Genomic DNA, 23,844 nt, shown 5'->3' with positions numbered 1-23,844 from the left:
AAATAAATAAATAAATAAATAAATAAATATCCGAACCGGTTGAGAAGGCTAAGTGTCGTGATTTGGATATACGCCTAGGGCCAAAAAGATTGAGGTTGTCAAAGAAGTTTCATCATTAAGAGTAATTTTTAATCAAAACCCTAATTGGGTGAACGCGTTAATAAAGTAAATAAAAGTATAGCTAGGACGCGCGGTACACTCTCTGATATTTAACAGATGCTTCCAGCAAACAATAAACCTTTACTCTAAAGTACGTTGTTTTCATCTCACAAACAATTGTTGTCTAGTGTGGGCAGATACATCTAAAGAAATTCGGAACAAAATATTTGTACTGCAGAAAAAAGCAAATCGTCTTATTGCAAACGTACCATACGACGCACATACAAGTGATTTATTCAGAGAATATAACATTTTACCGATCGATCAAATACACAGCTTTAACCTTATCATGATGCTTGGTGTCAAACAACGCTTGTTTTTTTAAACTGTGTAACCGCAGAAAAAGTACACAATCCCATTATGACATTCGGAAAAGGCCTTCCAGGTTCGTTCCTTATTCGCGAACTAATCATGGTTTGAGAAAACTTGAACACCGTATTCCTGCTTGTTTTAACATGAAAATAAAAACATCGAGACTTTTTTTACATAAAGAACACTTGAGAAGTTTCTCGTCTAGAATGGCGGCGTGTATTTAAGCTTCTTCTAATTGTTTGGCTAAAATAGTATATGTAAAAAACACCCTATAATAGTGCTCGTGTGTAACACGGCATCCTATGACGTTTGCTTTCTATGCCATTTTTTGTTGCTTTTTTTTACGAGTAAAACGTGTAACATTTCACTCGTCAGTGTTTCCCTTGTACATCAAAACTTGTGCTTTTCGCATACCCAGTGTTGCAAACGTCTAACAATCATTTTGTTGTATTTTCTTAGCCGTTTAGCAATATGTGCATTGTTTCATGACTGACCGTACGCTGTTTTCTTGTTTTATTTGTTGTTTTTGTCTCTTTGTGGTTTGCTCATTTTATGTAAACCTAAAACTAATGTAATTTTGATGCCTGTTCTTTTTATTTCCTTACTTCTTCAAGTTTTGAAAATCGGCGTCAAATTGTTTTTTTTTTTTTGGTTGTGCTCTGCGGATTTGTAATGCCAAGTGAAAAGGGGTAGGAGCATCGTCAAGCTCCTAACATAGCAGCTTTTTGCTCTTGTCCTTGCGTTTTCTTTCCGCAACTCTGTGAAGAAAATGCTGAATCAAACTGAAATGAAATAAAATGTCCAAGCTGCAAAGCACGATCCGAATGCAGGTATAAACAAACGACAGCGAAGCCGACATCGCTGGGGAAACAGCCTGCAGTTTGAAAAGCTCGGTTGGCGAACTAATAAAGAATTAGGAAGATCGAAGTATCGAAAGAGCATCTCTAAATAAACCGGAAAGTTTCTTGTTATAGTACTCCTATATCGAGTCGTAGTCTGCACACTATGACAGCTTCGACGTTCTTCGTTACGCGAGCAAACCCGTTCTTGTCGATAGTTCCATCATGCAATTGTAATTGTGTGGCTAAGGTGACAAAACTGCCATTTGATTGAGAAGCACGCCGTAGCTGAAGACTTGGGAAAATTTTCGACAATCTTGGTTCCTAAATGATTACGCGCCCGCAGAAATACTGCTGCTGTAGCCGGGATATTGCACTGTACAGTCAAAAGGAAACAACACTTGGAACCACTGCAATACCGGAAGAAGAAACCCTTTATTTACGAGCGCACATACTGCAGTGAGCAGTAACACCGTATCCCGGCTGCGGCGGCTGCATTTCCGATGGAGGCGGAAATGGTGCAGACCCGTGTACTCAGATTTGGGTGCACGTTAAAGAACCCCAGGTGGTCTACATTTCTGGAGCCCTCCACTACGGCGTCTCTCATAATCATGTAGTGGTTTTGGGACGTTAAACCCCACATATCAATCAGCAGTAACACCGATCAAGTTCTTTGCCACTCCGTGGAATTATCAGTTCACGATCACTTCATCACGGTGGCACCTTTATGTACACCGACTGAGTTCCGCATGCATTTTTTTTGTTCGTTTTGCCTCTCGAGTCTGGTTGATTTCATTCACGAAAAAATTAAGTCGTGGCAGCACGTAAATTACCACTCTCTTTGACGCGAGCTGTGGTGCGATCGAGCTCATTTAAATTGAAGGTAAACAAAGCGTCAGTAAGCGTTTCAGTGAAGCGGCAGTCCCTGTAGTGTTCGCCACCTCGGATTCGTAGTCAGCAGGAAGGTTCATCTGTGAAGCTGAATCAGTGGCCTCAAGTCAACACATGGTGCCGCAGTTTTCTTGGAGATGGTGGATTCAATCGCCGAGTTATTCCTCTTTCTCGGAGGTCTTGGATGCGGCGCTTTCTTCAATAAGTAGCTAGGAGCGTTATGCAGTAACATTGGCACGGCGTCCAGCGTCAGCTCTGGTCTCTTACGTGGTACGCGAAGTTCTAGTCTCCTACGTCGTACGCGAAGGGAGTTTTAGAATACCGTTTGCAAGCACTGCGGGCGTTGCGGGCGCCGTATGAGCTTTAGAATAGCGTTTTCCCTGCTGCAAACAACAACGCACGATGGCAGCGACACCGTAGCCTCGAAATCAGCGCTTGCGGGCCACATGCAGGCCGCGATCACCGCACGCAATTTCAGATTTGCAGCGTGCGATCCGTGAACGCGAACGCCGACTCACGTTACGACGCATGCGCTGTGGCAGCAACCGCACCGCCAGGGCTCACGGGGTGCTATTCTAAAGCTCCCTTATAACGTGCACGTAGTCTCCGAGCTCACATGAAGACTCGGAGTGTAGCTCACATACAGAGAAGCTTTCGTTCAAGGTCTCACCTTTTCGATGTAGATTCTGTTCCCAAACCTCTCTCTGTGCTTCATCTTTGAGTGCAGCGAAAAGTGACGGCTGCTCACCTGTTTCCCAATAGTATACCCTGTATCGCACCTAGGTGTAAAGCATTGTCATTGCCGCCGATGGCTCGGGATTGCCTCACCGTTGCGTGGCCAGCAAAAACATTACCTGAAAAACTTTCGTTAAGCAGACGGATGATGCTCGCAACGTACGGAGCTCTCGGCTTGCCTCGGACAACAACTGAGCACCTCTTGTTCCCGAACAGTGGCCGCGCGCATATCAAGCGTGCGTTTTTAGCGCTGCTCGAATTTTCTGATGGAAGTGGACTGCGTGAGCGAATTTAGAGAATTCACGCCCCGTGATTTTGGTAGATGATCTGTGTGCCTCCCCTTCCTTTTCGATCTCTTCGCTCACTCTCTTCTTCATCTTTCTTCTCTCCACTCAAGTCTATTAACCCCCCCCCCCATTCCCCTTCACCTGTTAACCACTGTTGAGATGTCGCACTTAGCTGCAGGCCATTGTGGGGTTCACTTTTCTTTTCTTTTTCAATTCTAAAAACCACTCCCCCCCCCCCGCCCTACGTTACCTTCACATACAACACTGCCGTGCGAGAAACGACGCAAATGACGCCGTACAAGTTGGTGTATGGAAGGAGCTGAGCCACTACGCTTGACGCCATGTTACCTAACGTCAGCGTCGAAGAAAACATCTACGTGACTTTCTACCTTCAGCACGCCGAAGAAGCCCAAAAAATTACCCACCTGCGCATCGAGAATCAGCAGATGACCGACAGCGGCCGTTGATATCTTCGACGAAGCTTCGTCGAATATGAACCCGGTGACTGTGTTTGGGTATGAACGCTGATAAGCTGACGTGGACTCAGTGAAAAATCTCTGCGACCAACTTGAAAACTAACTTGAAGACCCGTGCTTCTTAAGCTCATTTGAAGAGCACGCGACGTCGGTTATTTTCGCTCAGGGGGCAAGGCTTAAGAGAGCTAGGCAGAGCCTTACTAAGAAGAGCTAGGGTACCCCCTTAGACCGCAATATTGCGGATAACAGGTACTTCTACCCTATGAGGTCCAAAAAGACATAATGCCTTCTCCATTCTTAAATAAGCTTGAGTGTCAAACATCATAAGGGTAGACGAGAGGCCAGAACCAGAGCTGCAAAAAGGCAGCTCGGACACCATCAAACATATACAACACAGACGTGAAGTACATGTTTTGCACAGACGTGTGCAAAATAGGCAAAGCAAATACACTGTTCTAGTGAAAAAAGTGACAAATCAATACAGTAAAATAAATGCAGCGGTACAAACTGCCTCAGCACTGCAGAGTCGCCAGCTGTAGCATTCGCCATACGAGGCGCTGAATACAACACCCAGGACGCCCTTGTTATCCCACAGTCGCAGTCAGCACGCTGTCAATACCAGACAGGAGTTATCACAAATTACTGCTAAAATCCTAAGAATACACACTGAACAATATCACGCTGTCATTTGGTGTCCAGCGCACACTGGACTAGGGGGCAATCAAAGGGCAGGCGCTATTGCTCGCGTAATTAGTATCCTAATACCAATAACGACTCTCTAAGTATCTTCACCTTACTGGAGCCACAAAGAAAAGAAGAGTGAAAACTCCGCCCACCACACCCCAAGCTTTGCATCGGGCGGGCAAGGGACTGGCGCCAGCTAGGAACTAAAATGTGCACATACTCCATTGTATTAATTTTCAACAAAATCCACTCAGCATTATGGCCGTACACGTGGCCGTGCGGTTGGGTGCAGCCATCTCTCGCCAACATAAAGTGAAAGCGTTGACTTAGGCCACCCAAAGTTAAAGCAATTTTTATGGGGAAACCCATTCGAGAAGCAGTAGAAACCCATTCGAGAAGTGGGTTTCTAGCAAGGATTCAGAGTTACAAGTTCCTGTGCTTGATCAGGCCCAGCGAGTCGCAAAAGCCAAAGGGGCTTTGAACTAAAAAACCCACTCACCTTCGCCCTACTTGCCTGTAGTATAATAAAATTTCTACTGCTAACTATCTATTCGACACTTGTGTCTTCATAAAACACGTGTACGATGTGGGTGCCTAAATTGAGCGTACCAGGAATTCGAGTTTGTCGGCTGCTTTTTTGTTATTCACTCTCAAAACTAAGAAAGTGCTGGGCATTTTTTTAGTACTTTCTTGCCCTATATTTCAGCCTCTTTTCCAGAGTAAATCACCTCTTGTTGAGGCAGAGTACAGTGATCCCCCGAATGGGTGAAAGTACTCCCCCTCAACAAAGTAACATAGCGCTGCCCGGAGCAGAGTTGCACGACCCCACCGAAGAGAGCATAAGTGCACCTCACAAAAAAAAAATGGAGAGCTTGAGCTGAAGTTGGGATTTTTTTTTTTGACGGACAGCTAAATATGAACACTACGCAATAAAAGGTAAGAAAATGTAAAAAAAATCAAACATGACTGAGTGGGACTGAAATCTTCAACCTCTAGACGCACTACAAATGGCTAGCTTGCCACGCTAAGCACTACACCACACTGACAGACGGCTGAAAGCTGTTTCTTTCTTAATGTACTAGGCAATGTTGATGGAATGTCTATATTTGTTTGTTTAAATGCATTGATGTGAGTGTGTCCGCGCTTTTCAATACCAGCCGGACTGTATCGATTGTGTTTACTGTGTTTCCTGCTTCGTTAGATCAGAACGTCAATTTGCTACTTTTTTAAAGTAGAAAAATAATATTAGCGCAATCAATTATATGAATGTCATTTGCACTGTCTCAATCGGTAAAAGTTTGTCATTTCTGCGTACGAAACATCTCGCTGCTGAAGTGTACACTAAACAATTCATTTTTTTTCACCCTCTTGCAATTATTTTTGGTCATTCTCGTTCACCTTCTACGACTAAAGTCATTTTAGTTTACTGTAGCCGTACCGTACGTTAGGCTTAATACACCATCGCCCGTGTGCGACGATTGTAGCGAAAAACATATATTTCAAGGAGAATGTCATAGCCATTTGCGCCGAGTTTTGATCGTGGCAGATTGAATTAGATAGTATTCGCTTATTTCTCAACACATATCCGAAGCTAAAAAGGCGGATATTAAGAGTTCCAAGTGCCTTCCAGTGCACTTAAATTCACTGGCGCGCGCTGGAACCGCTGTTGTTTTGTTGTCTCTAACGCATCAACAAACATATACTGTGCGTTTTACTTCATATATGTGTGCTTATTAGGTAGCTACAATCATTCGCGATGTGCCAACGTATCTCAAAGTAATCAAAGGCAGGAATATATTCGCGTTTTACTCTCTCATGCATGAAAACTATAAGGGCATTTCACTCTCGCAAAAAGCGAAAGAACAGAGTGTTGTTTCACGCTTTCATTTCATATAGAGTGGAAATGAATTTCGCTTTATCTGAAGTTTTGCGAGAGTAGAAGAACACTTTGAAGGCTAACTTGACCTTTTTACTCTTGCAATACCCTCCACAGTTTTTAGGGTGCTTTAGCTGGCGCAATCGGAAACTTACAAAATGCAGCGACATCGCATGTTTATCGCACGCAATAACAATGCGAGATGAGGAGAAGCGGGCGTCGAATGCCTTGCAAAGTGGCGTCGTCTCCGTAGTAAAGAATTTGTCTGTTGGAAAAGTGGAATAATTCGGCATCTCTTCTTCTGGTTGAATCTGGTAAACCCTGTCAGCTGTTACAGCTGAAGTGCTCGTACCAGATGCCTGCGTACTTCGGCCTGCTTAGGTGGCGACAATCTTCAGGGTTGTGGTCAAGTAGCCAGCGGTCATCTTTATTAGATCTATTTATTGTTCTGTAACTGATTTGGTTACATTATTAGGTGTGACTTCACTTCTTAATTGTCTTTTCCGGGCTCTCTTATCCCTTAGGATCTACATTTGTAATCATTTTTCTGCGCTGGAACCTGTAGCGCCCATGTCGCTTTGCTCCGACCAATGTTGGGTTGATCGGCATGAAGGATCTAAAGGCAATCCAAACAGAAGTTCATGCAATCACTCCTCATTCCCTACTCATAACTGATGTTCGTCAGTTTAGATGCAGGACATCATATGGTGCTAACCAAACCAGGCTTGTATTAATGATATACCAAAGTGTTCTACTTTTTGCTCACATCCGGTGAGCTGTTTTATTCACCTCATTAAGCTTGTTGCAAATGTTTGGTTCGAGGAGTAGTTGTAAGTCCAAATCCAGCAAAATTCTGGGGCATTTTTTGGTCCATCAGAAGTAATTTCTGTGTACCGCTGTGCAAGAGAAGTAAGCAATCAGAAAATTGCTACTAAAACTGTGGCTGCCACAATTGCTGGGACGGCTCGTCCTTCTGAGCTCAAGGCATGGCCACTTATGAATAAGGCGGAAGCTGTAGCTCCCCGTTCGCTACAATGCGCTGAACTCTGGCATTTCCGGCATAACGCTAATGTTTGTCGTTCGGACACTCGATGTTGCATATGCAGGGCCAGCCATAGTGCTTCATAGTTCCTGTCTCAAAATCAGTCATGTTGTTTATGTAAAGCAAATCCTTCCGCTGACAGTCGTAACTGCCCTGGTACATCAAAGAAACTTCACGTTCTTGAAATCAATTAAAAGAGACTAAGCAGGAATCGGGCTTATGCGGGCATTACAGCTCGTCAGCCTCTTGCTATGGACGCATCACTTTCTCAGTGTATTACAGCAAAGGAGGACAAGGCAGTACAAATTGTAATAGAGAAATCTCTACTAATTCTGCGAGGTTCACTCAATCCAATATTGTCTTCACAGTTACCTGGCGTATCTGAGAAAACAACTAAGCGGTTTCAAACTTCAAGTCCTTCAAGCAATAAGCTTGGCAAACATCGGACATATGCCTCCTTCAATAATGAAGCAGAGCCTTCTCTTGTAAAACAACTAAGCAAGATTGCTTACATGATTCAGACTCAATAGGTAATTAGGATGTAGATGTAAATCCTCGCCCTTTAAAGCGTGTCACATCACCTATCAGCAGGTTTTAAAATTCTTCTAATCAAAAAATGAAAATAGGGTGAAGGAGTGTAGGAATATGGCTGATTTCACGAAGGCGAGTATTTTAGATCAGGAAGTTACCGTTGCCTGCCTATCATAATCATATATAGGGTGCCTTAAGGTGCTCCAGTGAAACTGCCGTGCAATCCTCTCTGCAGCTACAGGTTTATTACACCTTATTTATCAACAATGTCTTGAAGTTTTAATAGTACAATAAACATGACTGTCAGCTGATCAAAACTTCTTTAAAAATTATCTGTGCTTTTGAGTAACAGAAACTCACGTGGTGGATGATTTATTTTTGTCATGTCATTCATATTTTGTCATGAAGTGAAAGTAGCTCTCCAAGCAATATAAACTGGTTTTGAAGTACTGGTAGTTGAAATACATTTTCCTGGCTGGGTGCCACTATCAATAGTAACAACTATTGAAATCACTAAAAAGAGACGATGCTCCAGCAAAAAAGCTCTGGAAGAAGTTCAGAGCAGGATTCAGAGTTATGCGAGCATTACAGCTCGTCAGCCTCTTGCTATGGACGCATAACTTTCCCAGTCTATTATAGCTATGGTAGATGAAAGAGTTCTTGATGTGACTCCGAGGTGTTTCAGAAATAGCATAATATTTACGCGAGACTCTATTTCCCATCATGTGTTGTGGGATTAGAATGATAGGCATAACCTTATTTCTAGAACTCCTTAGTGCCAAACTTATTCAGTAAAATGCGATGAATTTTTGATTTACCATTTACAAGCCCAAACGTTTTTATTTCGTCTGGGACTGTTCGCGATACAGCTACAACTAGCGATCACAATCCAATTGTATTTGAAGTGAGCATTCTATCAGTGACGTTAGTATATTTGCCGCAAAGTTTTGTAGACAATTCTAAATATATCAGTGACGTTAGTATATGAGGCGCAAGGTTTTGTAGAAAACTCTAAATATAAAAAATATTTTCAGTCAACTTTGTGTTCTTGCCCAGCATGAAAATAATGTTAAAGCTATGAGTCTTTGTTGAACTTGGAAACGTCGAATTAAGAAAAAATAGAGTGTAGTGTATCCATCCACAACAAAAAGCTATATCGGCAAGCACGATTTAGAATTACGCAAAAAAATTACAGACGCTGAAAAGCTGCACAGAAAAAGTTCCTTGCCAATTCAAATCCTACTAATTGAAAAAATTCATCATCATCACCATCATCATCATCATTTCCAATCTGTCTACGTCCACTGCAGGACAAAGACATCCCCCATGTTTCGCTAGTCAATTTGGTAATGTGCTTGCTGCTGCCACTCCTTAACCACAAACTTTCTGTTCTCACCTGCCCCCATAACTTTTTGTCTTCTCCTAACCCGCTTGTATTTTCTTGGAATCTAGTAGGTTATTCTTAAAGACCAGAGGTTATCCGGTGGTCATTACGCTACGTGCCCGGCTCATATTCATTTCTTCTTGAGTTTATCTATGATGATCATATGTGGGGTTTAACGTCCCAAAACCACCATATGATTATGAGAGACGCCATAATGGAGGTCTCCGGAAATTTCGACAGCCTGGGGTTCTTTAACGTGCACCCAAATCTGAGCACACGGGCCTACAACATTCCCGCCTCCATAGGAAACTCGGTCACCTCAGCTGGGATTTGATCCCACGACCTGCGGGTCAGTAAGCGAGGAGGTATCCTTGAAGCCGGTTCGTTCCCTGACCCACTTTGTTCTCTTCTTGTCTCTTGAGGTTCCAGTTATTTTTCTTTCCATCGCTCACTGAGACGTCCTCAAGTTAAGCTGAACTCCCTTTGTAAGCTTCCAGGTTCCCGCTCCATATATGTAAGTACGGACAAGATAATGACCCACTGTGCTCTCTTCTTGTCTCTTGAGGTTACACCCATCATCTTTCTTTCCATCGCTCACTCAGTCATCCTTAATTTAAGCTTAACCCTCTTTGTAAGCTTCCAGGTTCCCGCTCCGTATACGTAAGTACGGACAAGATAAGGCTGTTATATACCTTCTTATTGAGGAAAAATGGAAAAATCTACCTTTGAAAAAACTGGAAAATTGGAAATTAGAAAAATTGAAAACATCTACCCTTCAGGATTCGAGAATGTTATTCGAATGTGTTCCACCAATGCTAAAGCTACGCTTATACGCTTAAAAGAATGGTATCACTAGCGAAAGAGTATTAAGAAGCAAATCGTTATCTATGCAAAAGTGGTAACAAAGAAACTCTCATTAGGCTTCTCCATAATCGTAAGGCTATTAGCAGCCGTAAACATTGACTCTATTATTAACTCCCTAAAATAATTGCAAGATTTATTAGCTGAAGTAACATTAGGAATAGAAAAGAGATTTGCACCATAATTACAAAGAAGGCTGATAAAGCCTTCATACCGGAATGATTTTGTTGAAGTAAATATTTAAGAACTTGCACACGTCGCTCATCTTCTCCTTCACACATCTTCATGACCAGATGGTGTTACTTCAGGAATGTTAAAGATATTGCCACGTTCCCTTCACAAGTTTGCTTATCGCCCAACGTGTAAGTGCTGCCATGCGCAACAATCCCATTGGTTAAAGAATCACCAAGATTATCATACAACCTGTCAATGCGATTATAATACAGATTTGTCTGGAACTTCTGTTGCCGCTCGCGATAGCACTGGAATAATCAACGGCACATGTATAAATGTCGACACGCCTCATCGCTTGTCAGTTGATCGATGACTGACTTTCTGTTCGCCGCTTCCGTGCCAGTGTGCACTGCTGTAATCCAATTGTCCATTTACCAGCCACAATTTTCGTCAACTAAATAGTTTCATCTAGGACGTACTGACCAGTGTTTTCGTCAACGTCACAACTACGTAGCGTCTGGTGGAGACGCTTCCTGTCAATGTAACGAACGCCGACCTCCAGCCGTGAGCCAAGCACAAAACGTGAAGAAATCATACACGCCAACCAAACTCCACCTGCCAGGAAGCCGCCGGCAACAAGAGCTATGATCACATCACGGGCCTCTAGCCCAAAAATATCCGACAAACCAAGACGCTGGCCTCAAACATGGTGACAATAACAGCCCCCGTGCTGCCTGCACCGATTGTGCGCCGGAAACCTATAGAAGCCACCGATTTTCCGTGGTTCAGCATTCGAAGACCCGGAAACTTGGATTGACATATACGACCGTGTCGCTTCCTAAAACAGCTGGGTCCTAAAAAAGCCTACCTAGAGGATGCCGCGGAGATGTGATTCTAGAACCTGGAATTCCCGCTACAAACCTGGGATCACTTTCAGGCGACATTCCTGAGCCCTTTCACGAGTGTCACCCTCGAGGAACGTGCCGCTACTATTTTGGGTACGCGCGCTCAACTCCCCTGCGAAAACATGACCATCCTCATCGAAGTGATGACCAGGCAGTTCCACTACGCCAACCCAGCCACAGATAAGGAGAAACTGCGGTTTCTTATTTGAGAAGTCTAGTAAGATATGTTTGCGGGACTTCTCCGCAAGGCACCCAAGACTGTTCATGCGTATACTCACCGATGCCATGATGATAGAAAAGGCGCTTGAGATGTGTACAATGCATTAAAACCACCGCTGATTATTCAATAACGCCGAATCCCACGCATTCTGCACCGACAGCCTCAATGAGAAAATCCGAGCGATTGTGCTAGATAATCTGCGCAAGCTGTTTACTTTCATTGCAGGCTCAAGTGAGTGTGATGGCCGACATTATCTGCGAGGAAGCTCGGCAATCGCTTGGAATCACCGAAGTAGCGCAACGTGGAGAGGTATCTATAGGCTACGCCACTGCGGTCCACCGTGATGCTTCTCTACACCCCGGTCAGGATGATGCCCCGCCACAATTCTGCCACCAGGCTCCGTAGCAACCACAAACTACGCCATACAACTCACCTCTCGGCAAGCGCTACGCTCCTAGGCAGACAGACATCTGGTGCACCTCTGACCACCGCCCACTATGAAGCCTTTGCGGTGAAGCCAGGTACACATACCGCTGCTGCCAGTGCCGCCAGATGGGACTACGTGGTTTCAACATCGACGCGCCGCTTCGACAGCGGGGAGAAAGACTATTGCCGACTACTTCACCGGAGCGCAGAAGACAAACCAACGATCTTCTCGTTCACCCTCACCCAGCCGCTACTTGTCGCCGCACCACTAGGCGACTGCCCCCAACCGGCGCCTGTCACCTAGCCCCTACGTGTCAGGAAAACTAAGGGCAGTAATCGATGGCGGTGCGGTTGCTTTACGACGAAATACCGAAGATCCTCCGCCGCTCACGCCGACAATGCGACGACACTTGAAGAAGACGCGCTTGCCGAATTGACGGTTAACCTCAAAAGTTCGCGTCCGGAAATTATTTGACAGATCCCACGTACAGTGGGAATCAATGATACGCAAAGTACGAACTAGAAGTGTTGGTATTGTTATGACCGTCAATTGTAGGCGCCATGCTGTCGCTGAGAATTGTAGCCGGGCAGTGCTTCCACGCCCGGAACATTGGAATATGCCAGCATTGTGTGGGATCCTTCGGAAATCGGCCTCATTAATATGCTAGAAAGAGTACAAAGGCGAGCTGCCAGGTTTATTCTTTCAAAGTACTCCTCGACTGAGTCAGTAACAGAAATGCTACGCTCTCTTCAACTGCCCACTTTAGCCAAACGACGGCAATTGGCAAGGATGAAGTTCTTGTTTTTATTGTCAAAAAATAAATTAAACATAAACTCAACAAAATACTTAACGCCACGCCGCGGAAAAAACCTAAGAAGTGTAAACGATTACACATACGAAGTGCCACAACAGCGTCTCAATGTATATGCGAACTCATTTTTTCCCAAAACAATTCTTCAGTGGAATGCTTTGCCATTACCACTGGTTCATTCTGATTCCCTGGAAAAGTTTGAGGAAGGGCTCAAAGATATTTTTCTGTAAGCACGGTCTGCTATGTTAATTTATTGCAATTCATTTGTATGCTTACTACGACTGCACTGTTTTTCCTTCCGCCTCAATGCCGGTGTTTCCAATCATATATCATGTAACATTTACAAGTTCAAGTGTTGATGTTTCAATTGCTGCATGAATTGAATGTATTGATGTTTCTCATTCTTAGTATGTCCCACCCCTGCAACAGCCGAAAGGCTAGCAGTATTTGGAAAATAAAATAAAATAAAATAAACCCAGGTTTCTTGGAACCAGCGTCCAGCGGCGGGGAGCGATGAAACAATTAGAAGATGGTCCGTGAGCCAATGTCCCTACAAGCGAATCCTCCGGGCCGGCTTGTTTGGCGAGACCGAGAAGCAGACCAACCCCATAGGTCGTGTCTCCGCGATTCAAGTGTCTACTCCTTGGCTGCCCTTCCATGGAAAAACGGAAAAATCAACCCAACCGCCAAATTGTTCCGGGAGGGAACCCGTTTCCCCTCTTCTTAGAGCATTGCGTCAAGAGGTGCAATAACTATTAGGCGGATCGTGTATTACTGACTGATGCCCTGTGGACGGCGTCTTCTGTGTGATTGGCGTTCCTCAACCAAAGAGAAGGAGCCTGACAGGGTTTATAACGACGCGACCAAGTGCGGGACGTTGCTTTGAACCATGAGACGGTTCAACCACCACGTTCTTGGTTTGTCAAACTCCTACCCTTTTTATGCTGTAAATAAGTGTAAATAGTGTCATAAACCTGTTTGTTTTTTGTATTCCCATCTTGTAAGCGTTCGTTTCCTCCACACCAAGTTACACCACGCTACCACAAAAGACTGGGTACACTCCGGTACGCAACAACGGGTGCTCATTGCTGGGATTTGAATCGACTACTGGTGAACGGTACTGAGATCCACCACAATGTCTCTTTAAAATCAGCATAGCGTTACGTTATGCCGTACACAAACTCCATGTCATGATTATCATGTTTCGACGTGTCATTTACCTTCGTCGTCTATTCACATCATGTGATACCAAATTTGGTAAATGTGGAGCTAGCAAAACGGCCGCGCGCATGCTATGAGCGTAGCATGTAGTCATGTTTTACAAGACCCGCATACCATAAATATCATGTGATGACGTGTCATTTACATTCTTCGTCTCTTCGCGTCACGTAATACCAAACTCGATATGTGTGAAGCTAGCAAAACAACCGCAAGCACGTTATGAGCGTGACATGTAGTCATGTTTTACATGACACGCATGCCATGGTTCTCATGTTTCGACGCGTCATTTACATTCATCGTTCATTCACGACACGTAACAGCTGATTTGGTATAAGTGCAACTAGTGAAACGGCCATGAGCACGCTATGAGCGTAGCATGTAGTTTTGTTTTGCAGCCCCGCCTGCAACCACGTCCAATGATGTAGGGCATGTCAGAATGTCCAAACCAAGTGACCCGCCCTATGAATATCACGATTGAAGTGCACCGAGACAGTGCTTTTGCCGCCAGGTGGCAATGGTACAGGTGACGTATCAAAGATCAGATACTCTGCGCACAGAAGACGACAAAGAGGGCTGGTCTGTCAACTGTGCGTGTGGTTCTCCATCAAGGTTGATTCTATAAGTATCAGTGCCAATACAATTTGTGTATAGCCTCAACTTGTGTCAGTGGTACGAAACAATAAGACAAATTACTTGTGTTCATCGTACAGCCGTACTAAGACGTACCCATTTTGGTATATATCCCATTGAGAGCACAGGCCGTTAGCGGCTAGCTAGATACGCTCAAAGTCACTTAAGTTCGCTAAGAAAAGCTTCGCATTAAAAAAATAGTTTAGCCATTCGATTAATTGGTAGCTATGACTGCATTTTAAGCAGTGTGTTTGGACTACATATTCAACATATTAGCAGACATCCTGCACATTGATTACTTAGGGTGGTAAAATCTTTAAATAGACCAAAGCAGGAGATGTTGCTGCGCATTTCTGGAAAGTGTTTTTCATTAACGCGAATTTTACATGTAGCCACTAAAATGAGAGAGAGAGAGAGAAACGCGAGAGAATGAATTCACAAATCTGCGTCTTTTTTCATTTCACGAAAATAGCTCAGAAAAGTGTTACTGATTAAGTCGCCCTGTGCTCTGTTTCGACTGTACTGTGCCCATGCTATGGAGACGGAAGTATTCGGGCTCATACCTATGGCAACTGAGCAGCATTATTACAAACGAGAAGGAACCGCTTCAGTGAAGAATAATGTTTTGTCGACCAATTGTTTAGAGTGATAGCACGGAGAGAGCATTGGAATATTTGTGTTCTACTTACCATTGCTGAACAGCCGGCCTTACGAGGATTTCAAAGGCTTCTCCCTGCATAAAATATATGGACCATGATCAAACACAAGACGCACCGGCATGACAAGCAAACTCATCGTTGCGATGCTGGTGTCATGTGAAACATGTACCGTATACATGAACATGTGCCGTATACATGTATTTGTATACATGTGCATGTATACATACACAAAATCCCATGTAACGTAAAACGAGTGGCGTCACGTGCTGGTGTGCAAGAAGTTTCTTCGCCCTGGGCTATAGCTCAATTCAATTTGCAGACTGAGTAGTACAGCCCCCAAAAACGCATCTGTTCGCAAAATAAGGCATGAGAATCCGTTTGTGGAAAAGCGGGGATGTAGCAGATTCCTCTTCCTTGCGAAAAGCAGCACGTCGGACCGATGGAGCTCTATTTCAAAGACAGGTTACGAGAGACCTGCAACCTCATAAGGATGGGTAATGACGGCTGACTCGTGATGCGTTGTACGAGTTGTGAATGCGCCCCGTTTTTTTAGAACACCAAGGAGACAAATCATGATGAACTAACGATGCAGACAAGTATTAAAGCCGCTACAATCGAAATTCGGTTTGCGATTGTGTAAGCGCGCCATATCGAAAGAATCCTTGAGCTTCACCTTTCAGGGTTGAGCATGATAGTGATGTTCTGCTCTAGTGAGCACTTCAAGCAATTAGTGCATGAAACCTTCCCGAACAAGCAATGCACCCACTACGTACCCTTAAAGCAACGTGTGCCTTTTGTAGGGGGTGACTGGCTTTAGACCATGAAGTCACTGTATGATAATCGCATCTTCTGAGGACTGATGGCAATGCATGCTCGTACATGCATTATTCTTGCGAAACTCATGTTGTATTGTGATGCATGTATAGAGGACGCATGTAAACCATGAAAGCTACTTTCACTGCTTTCCAAGCAAAGAAAGTTATTTTCCCTGTATTCGCAAGCAGAAGCGTGGCTGCGCGACAGAACGCCCGCTTGTCCCGGAAGCGACCCTGTTTCAGTCTCCACTCTGACCCAGGATTTTTATCATTTATTTTATTTGAATCTCTCAAGTTTTGGGTCACGCATGAGTTGACGCGGCAATTTCTCCGAAACGAGCTCATTAACGCTGTCATGTTACACGCAAAAAGAAAACGTTGAAATAGGAAAATTGTCTCCACCAACTCCTTCAAAACTCCAAATAATAAAAAAGAACTTTTATGCGCATGACATCAGCGGGCTGCAGCATGTGAGCAGCACCACTACGTATATTCGTGCTTCGGTTAAAATAAACCATTTTCTTGAAAGTTACCGCAGTGTGTTGTGCGCCCTTCTCGCCCTTTTGTTCCTGAGTATTGCCCAAAGCAAGGAATTTTATTGAGAAGCTTCTCGATTGCAAGATTTTGCGTTGTAATTTTTCTCCGTGTTCCTCCAAGTTTCGCAAAGAAACGCCATGCTGAACCTACTACCGCAGGTAAATACTGACAGACGGCTCCCAGTGCGGGACACGCGTACGCACAATAGTACACCATTGTAAAATTTTCGTTCTTTGCCAAAGTTATGCGATTGGACAATATAGGCGAAGCACAAGTCTCCACCATGACGACTGAGAAGTATGAAGTGAGCGCCGGCGCCATAAAACAACTTATTTGCGGCCTATATGGGCTGCTTCTCGGAATTAGTTTATTATCGGGTGTGTCTATTCTACCGGCAACTGGGATAATTGATCAAAAAAAATTCTCCCGGCAGTCACCTCTCATTGGCTTCCATAACTCATGGGACTAACTGTCGGGATAAATTTTTTGTATGATTCTCCCGGCAACCGGTAGAACTTAATCTAACCTATTCAACGTAACCCAACGTAACGTAACGTAACCGAAAGCACGCTGGGTCACGTCAGTCCAGTCTGTCTCGCAGCCTAACCTAACCTAATCTAACGCACGCTAGGCTATGTATGCCCAGTCTGTCCCACAGCAGCCAGTTTTTTTTTTCTCTCTTCTCTACACGGAAATTAGTCACGTGGCATAAGAGAGCCAATGGGACGTGACCGCCGGGAGAAACTTTTTTGAGCAATTATCCCGGTTGCCGGGAGCGTAGGCACTGCCTTTATTTTCAGCTGGCTGCACTACAACTCGGTCACGAACATGCGGCATCGGGCCAACGTTCAGCGAATCCACAAATCGACCTACTCGAGTGCGGCATACGACTGCAGTGAAAGACAACGCGCCGAAAGGAGCTCACAGAAAAAGGCAAGGATGAACTTACGGAAGCAGCAATGGCGACGGTGTACAGCCAAGCACAGCAGTGGTAATCCGGAAATCTCGCGCTTGAGCGTGCCACATCACGAGGAACATTGGCTTCATCTTCATTTTTTTTCTTATTCAAATGGCCACGGAAATGACAGCAAGGGGTGAATACCTGAGTCTCATCAAATGAGTAAGCTATTGATGAGCAAAAAAGCTGTTGAAATACAGCGAGAAAAAAATTGCTTGGCCAAACCGAACACACACTTCCCACTTTGTGGAAGCAATTAGTCAAACGGCAAACATTGTGTGCTGTTCTGTGCCGGGCAATGTGATCCCACGATTGCTTTGTGGCTTGCTTGCTTGCTTAACCCTTGTGATTTACCTCTTACCCACTTTAGGGAATAAGCCCCGAAAGCGGAAGGTAAGAAAGGTTTAAAATACAGGATTGTGACAAAGGCACAAAAAAAACTCAAGTTTGTGGACAGGAGACAACTTTGCTTTTGTTTTTAAAAATGATTATTTTAGGTACCAATATAATACCTATAGAATGTTGCAGTTGCATGCAATCAAACCAAAAAGATAAACGGCTGAAGGACCAAACTGTTGATGAAAATAAACTAGCCGCGTAAATTAGCAACCAAATCTCTGTTTATCGCCAAGAAATTCACATACAGCTGAGCAAGTTTCCTGTTACTATGGCTCAGAGAAGAACCCCACTGAGAGAGAATAATTGCCTAAATTGAGGGTTATTCCTGGGCATAAGAATAAAATTTTTGAATCTTTTTTTCTATGGTCATTGAAATGACGTCAAGTTAACAAAAGTAATTAATGTTTTCTGGCTCGTCACAGCAAAAACATTGTAGAGAAGGCGCCAAACCAGGCCTGTATAATTTGAAGTTCAAAAGAGGTATGCGGCATTGAAATTTCGTAAGAAATTTCTACAGTGTGGTACCATTATTAGAAGTAAAAAAAACATGACCATAATCTTGAACAGGTAAGTTTGATGTTGGCCAAGGAGTTGTGATTTTAAACGATTCAATCAATTCTTCTTTTTTTTTCTTAAAGGCTCAATCTGGGGTGTGACTTAAAGTGTTCAATTAGAAAAATTATAAAAAAATCGCCACCCAAGCACTCAGTAAATATGGTGGACCAGTTAATTTTGAAACGTGTGGCCTGGGTGCTTGGCAGTGGGTTCAAGCTGACGTGGAACTGAAGCCTTTCACAAATATTGGTTGCAAGTTCGTGCTTGTTAAGCGGGTTAGACAGACGTTTGGCTTGCGTTTACCAGAGTCTTTATTTCACATGCCGCACTTTGTGCCTCGCATGATCATGAATGATTGTAATGACCGGTTAAATACATTTTGCAATGCGTTAATCGCCCCGCCGTGGTGGTCTAGTGGCGAAGGTACTCGGCTGCTGACCCGCAGGTAGCGGGTTTGGATCCCGGCTGCGGCGGCTGCATTTCCGATCGAGGCGGAAATGTTGTATGCCTGGGTGCTCGGATTTAGGTGCATGTTAAAGAACCCCAGGTGGTCGAAATTTCCGGAGCCCTCCACTATGGCGTCTCTCATAATCATATGGAGGTTTTGGGACGTTACACCTCACATATCATCATGCATTGCGCTAATCACAGTGGTTGTTCTCAAACCCCAGGCGGTCCTGGGGTTCGACAACAACTGAAGGCGATGCAGAAGCTATCGGCGCCGCTGCAGAAACTAACGTTCAAAGCGGGCGTTCACCCCGGCGAATGTGCTTCTGTAATCATCAGTTCGTAACATTGACGCCGCAACGCCGCATTGTTCCAAGCGTTGGACATAACCAGCTTGGCGGCGTGATTTGCCATCTCTGCCCACCGCTGGTGCTTGCATTCCAGTTCACGTGGGGAGCCTTCACGTAGGCTCGTTCGACACCTATTTATCGTAGGCTTGTTGGGCAGCAGAAAATCGCAACAACTCTGCTAAACTTCTGATAAAGCGCTCTTGCATGCACTGCTACACGCAAGAGAAAAGCGGGTGCGTGAAGGCCAGTCATCTGGCCCAGTCACCACTGATTCAGCGAAGCAGACGCCAGCGAAAGGCAGTCAAGTATTCGAGCAGCGTACACGCGAGACAGACTTCCGGTCGCGACTGCGCACCGATGTTCCGGCAGCCTACCAAGCCGCGCTAAATCGAGAACGTAGGGAGCATTCGCGCCGCCGGGCCATCATGAAGATCTCAGACTTTTGGGCCTATTAAAGACAATAGCCTTTCTCGGGGACCTTCAACAGAAACATTTTGGTCTGTCTGGCTGTCTGTTTGTACATTCGTCTGTTTGTCTGCTCTAAAGACACCCCAAACGGCACCAAGCGATGAACCCCATCCGCAGCGCCCACCAATATAGCTCAAGATTTAGCGTTCATGGCTGTGCTATTGTGAATTAAAAAGCAATTATTGCGCATATCTTAAGCGTCATAACAACATGTCTATGTTTTGTATATCTGCCTTTACACTAGAAGAGACACCACAAGTAAATCTAAGGACTGTAGCGTTTATCACGCTGCGCTGACAATGCAAAGCGATACTCAAAAAGGTGTTTCCAACGCTTTGAAACGACGTCATGGTGGTGACACCTGCCCATCGCTTTGCGCTCTACACCTTATCACCTCTGAGACTGGCGCGCATATTTCTCCACGGGCTGCATGCTTTCGTTTTTGAAGATAACTGCCAGATTGTGCTTGTGTCTAGCGTGCCTCAGTGCGCTCGTTCTCCTTTGCTACACGCTTGAGGCACTCTAACGCAGCGCCTCCAGAATACCATTCACCAGTTTTCTTGAGCAGAACATCAAATAAACGTTTTGTAAACTCTCTCCAGACGCAAGACCATCGTCTTTCGATGACATTTGCAACGTAACCTGAAGATTCGGGCCAACTTTTTTAATAACGATGCCTTTCTTGGGGTACCTCAACGCAAAAATTTTGGTCTGTCTGTCTGTCTGTCTGTCTGTCTGTATGTCTGTCTGTCTGTCTGTCTGTCTGTATGTATGTCTGTATGTATGTCTCTCTCTCTGTCTGCCTGCATAATTGTCTGTTTGTCACCGTAATGATACCCTAAACAGCCCCAAACGGTCAAACCCATTAACGGCGCCCACTAATATTGCTCAAGTTTCAGCGTACATACTTGAGCGATTAAACGCTAAAGCGTTAGACAGCTCATGTCGCAGAAATTTCGCCGTCAGCGTCGGTTCCGTTGGCTGTGAACGAAAAATCCTCCCTGAGCGAAAAAGCTGGTTACAGAGATTGCCGCGGAGACCGCTATTTGTCCACGCGTGCGCGCGCGATCACACTGAAAAAGCTTACATTCGGAGAAAAAAGAAGAAAAAAGTGCTCAAGGCCACGAGGCGCGGGTGATGTACTGCCCTTGCCCCTGCTACTTCTACCTGCCTAGCTTCTAGCGCTTCCTTCGGGGCGAGAGAAGAGAGAATGCAATTGCAGCATTAGCCAAACCTTTGCAACTCCACTCGCACTGGACAGATTCTTAAATTTATTGCGGCGTTGAATTCGTGAGGCAATGAGCTCTACTAGTGAATTCAATCTACGGTTACTGGAAAAAGTGTTTCAGGGCCCCTTTAACGCATTTTCTTCGACATGTATCACGACAAAAACGAGCCCATTCGGCGATTTGTAGGCGCATTTAGGATGCCTCAAACAACGTGGAAAAAGACTGCGATAGTGCAGCCATCACCGCTAAAATCACACTGAAACTTTCAAACAGCTCTAAAAATGGACAATCATGTCCATCTAGCGGAAAGCACCATGCCTTTCTAGAGGCGTTGATCAAGCAAAACACGTCGCTAGATAATGTGCTGCCATTTATAAGGCATTGTAAGACTCTTTATAGCCTCCGAGATGGCAAACGCGTGGCATGTATCTGGGAGGCTATGTGACTCTTGTTCTAGATCAAAAACTTGTATGTACCACTCGCGCGCGCGCTGGTTCAATCTACTGTACGTGTGTGCGCGTGCGTGTGTGTGTGTGTATGTCACAAACATATCAATAAGTATGCAATTAGCGGTTGATTGGCGCACTAGGAGCTGGATTTCGCTATCGCATTCAACTGCTAAAGGCGAAGCTAAGGTGTCTTCCAATTTTTAAAGATGAGAGTCTTTTTTTGAGATTTTCGACGCAAAAATTTTCGTCTGTCAGTCTGTCTGTCCTCGTTTGTCTCTTTGTCCACATTTAAGGGCATTGGGGACTTGAAACGACCAACCCCATCCGCAGTGCTCACCAATGTTGTTCAAGTTTTAGCACTCATACTTGTGCGATTGTCAATTAAAAAGCAATTATTACGCATGTCTGGGGCACCACAACCACACGTATATATTTAACATGTGCCTCTTTTAGTAAAAAAGGCAATCATAAGTAATTTTAAGAAACCTAGCGCTTATCACGCTGCGCTGACCATGCAACGCATGCACGAAAAGGCGACTGTTTTCAACGCTTTGTTAAGTAGAAACGGTGGTGGCCCCTAGCCGTCGCCTTGCGGTATGCACCTTATCCCCTCATAAACAGGCACGCACACCCGTCTCAGAGCCATGCGCTTCATTTTCGAAGAAAACTGCCAGATGGCGCACGTTTCTCACGTGTGACATGACTTGATGCGTTTGCTCGCCTCCGCTGCACGCTCTAGGCACTCTAACGGAGCGCCTGCAGAATACCATTCACCAATTTTCTTGCGCAGAACACCAAATAAATGTTTTGTTCACTTTCTCCGCACGCAATACTATCGTCTTTCGACGACATTTGCAGATTACCAAGCAGATACGGGGCCACTTTTTAAAGTAAATTCAATTATTGCGCATATCTGAGGTATAATAAGAGCACCCTAATACTCTGTATGTATGTCTTTACACAAGAGGAGGCATACATAGGCAATTTGAAGGACCATAGCACTTACCACGCTGCACTGCAATGCAACGTTATACTCAAAAAGGCAAGTGTTTCCAACGCTTTGCTAAGACGACACCATGGTGGCACCTGCCCGTCGCTTGGCGTGCTACACCTTATCGCATCCAAGACAGGCGCACACGCCTTCCTTTGCTTTCGAAGATAACTGCCAGATAGCGCTCATGTCTAACGTGCCTCGATGCGCTCAGTCACTTTCGCTGCATGCATCGAGACACTCAAACGCAGCGCCGCGAGAATACCAATCACCAATTTTCTCACGCAGAGCATCAAATAAACGTTTTGTTCACTCCCTCCTGACGCAAGACTATCATCTTTCGACGACGTTTGCAGTGAAACTTGCAAATAAGGTGCTATTATTTTTTTTAGCGAGATTGCGCGGTTGACTGGCGGAAAGCGAGCTCTCTCACGTTTCCCCTATCAGCACTCTTCTATGTTCCAGGAGAAACTCACATGCGGGCTCAAGGCTTTGGCTTGAGCACACGGGCAGGTTCAGGAGTTGTCATTCACTTTGTTTCTTCTCATTGACGTTGCAATTGCTTATAACATCGTCGCCTATGCTTTCCCTAGTACTATTGTCTGTTAGTTCTCATTATTTTTGTGTCTAACAAAAAAGGAGCCCTTAAATTTCCACTTTTTTTATTCATAGGGAAAATTTCGTTTTGGCAGAATTGATGCCTTGATGTGGTATGCTAGGGATTGTTGGTCAGCTGCAATCTCGTAATAAGATCACGTTCTACGTGACGCCCGACAGGTAAGAGGAGTGTCTCACACTCACCACCATGACAACAGGTGGCGCTGGCTGACGCTCTCACGTTTCACGCATATATATACCCTTTAGAGTGGATAAGGGGATAACCACCACCGTATCTAATAGGGAGAGCGTCGAACGCGTTAATTGAAGGTCGTTGGTCCGGATCTTCCAGGTGGCAAGTTATCGTTTCTTCTACTTTCTTCTCATTTACCTTAAAATCACTTATAGCAACATTCCCTATGCCTTCCCTGGCTTTATTAACGCGAGATCGTAAAAAAAGCTCGTTTCGCAGAAATTTGGGCATCAGTGTCGGCTTCGGTGTCATTGGTTGTCAGCGAATAATCATCATCTTATGCGTGACCAAAAAATCGAGAACGATGCAAATAAACTAAATCATGGAAGACTCCTGGGTCAGAGTGGGGACCAAACCAGGATCATTTGCGCGGCGAGCGGGTGCTCTACCACACCGCCATGCCTCTGCTTGTGAACAGAGTGAAAAGAACTTCATGTGCTTGTAAATGCAGTCAAAGTAGCTTTCATCTTTTACGAACACACGTGTCCTGTATACATGCTTCCATTTTCAACATGAAATATTGTAATATTAGTGCATGGTTCAAGCTGCCACTGAAGTCGGGCGTCAGAACATGTTAATATCATGTTTACTTCGTGATTTAAAGCCCATGCCCACTACGAAAAGAACACACGCTACTGCGCCTGTTTCCTGAAAGCCACGTAGTGGGTGTAT

The 23,844-nt window shown here is 44.7% G+C and overlaps 1 protein-coding gene across 1 annotated transcript in view; it reads right to left on the bottom strand.

Annotated features, from left to right (window-relative positions):
- Positions 1–17,508, bottom strand: part of LOC142765565 (indolethylamine N-methyltransferase-like) — a 333,220-nt gene extending 315,712 nt beyond the window's left edge. The window contains exons 1-2 of the mRNA XM_075866762.1: positions 17,426–17,508; positions 15,155–15,198 (exon numbers count right to left, since the gene is read on the bottom strand). Coding sequence (XP_075722877.1) covers positions 15,155–15,157 — 3 coding nt within the window. The 5' untranslated portion in view covers positions 15,158–15,198; positions 17,426–17,508. The remainder of the gene's footprint in view (positions 1–15,154; positions 15,199–17,425) is intronic.
- Positions 17,509–23,844: the final 6,336 nt, after the last annotated feature.

The sequence above is a fragment of the Rhipicephalus microplus genome, chromosome 1, assembly GCF_043290135.1.
Source record: "Rhipicephalus microplus isolate Deutch F79 chromosome 1, USDA_Rmic, whole genome shotgun sequence".
In the NCBI taxonomy this organism is placed as follows: domain Eukaryota; kingdom Metazoa; phylum Arthropoda; class Arachnida; order Ixodida; family Ixodidae; genus Rhipicephalus; species Rhipicephalus microplus.
The sequence above is the reverse complement of the archived record's forward strand: the minus strand, read 5'-3'. Positions and strand labels throughout refer to the sequence as shown.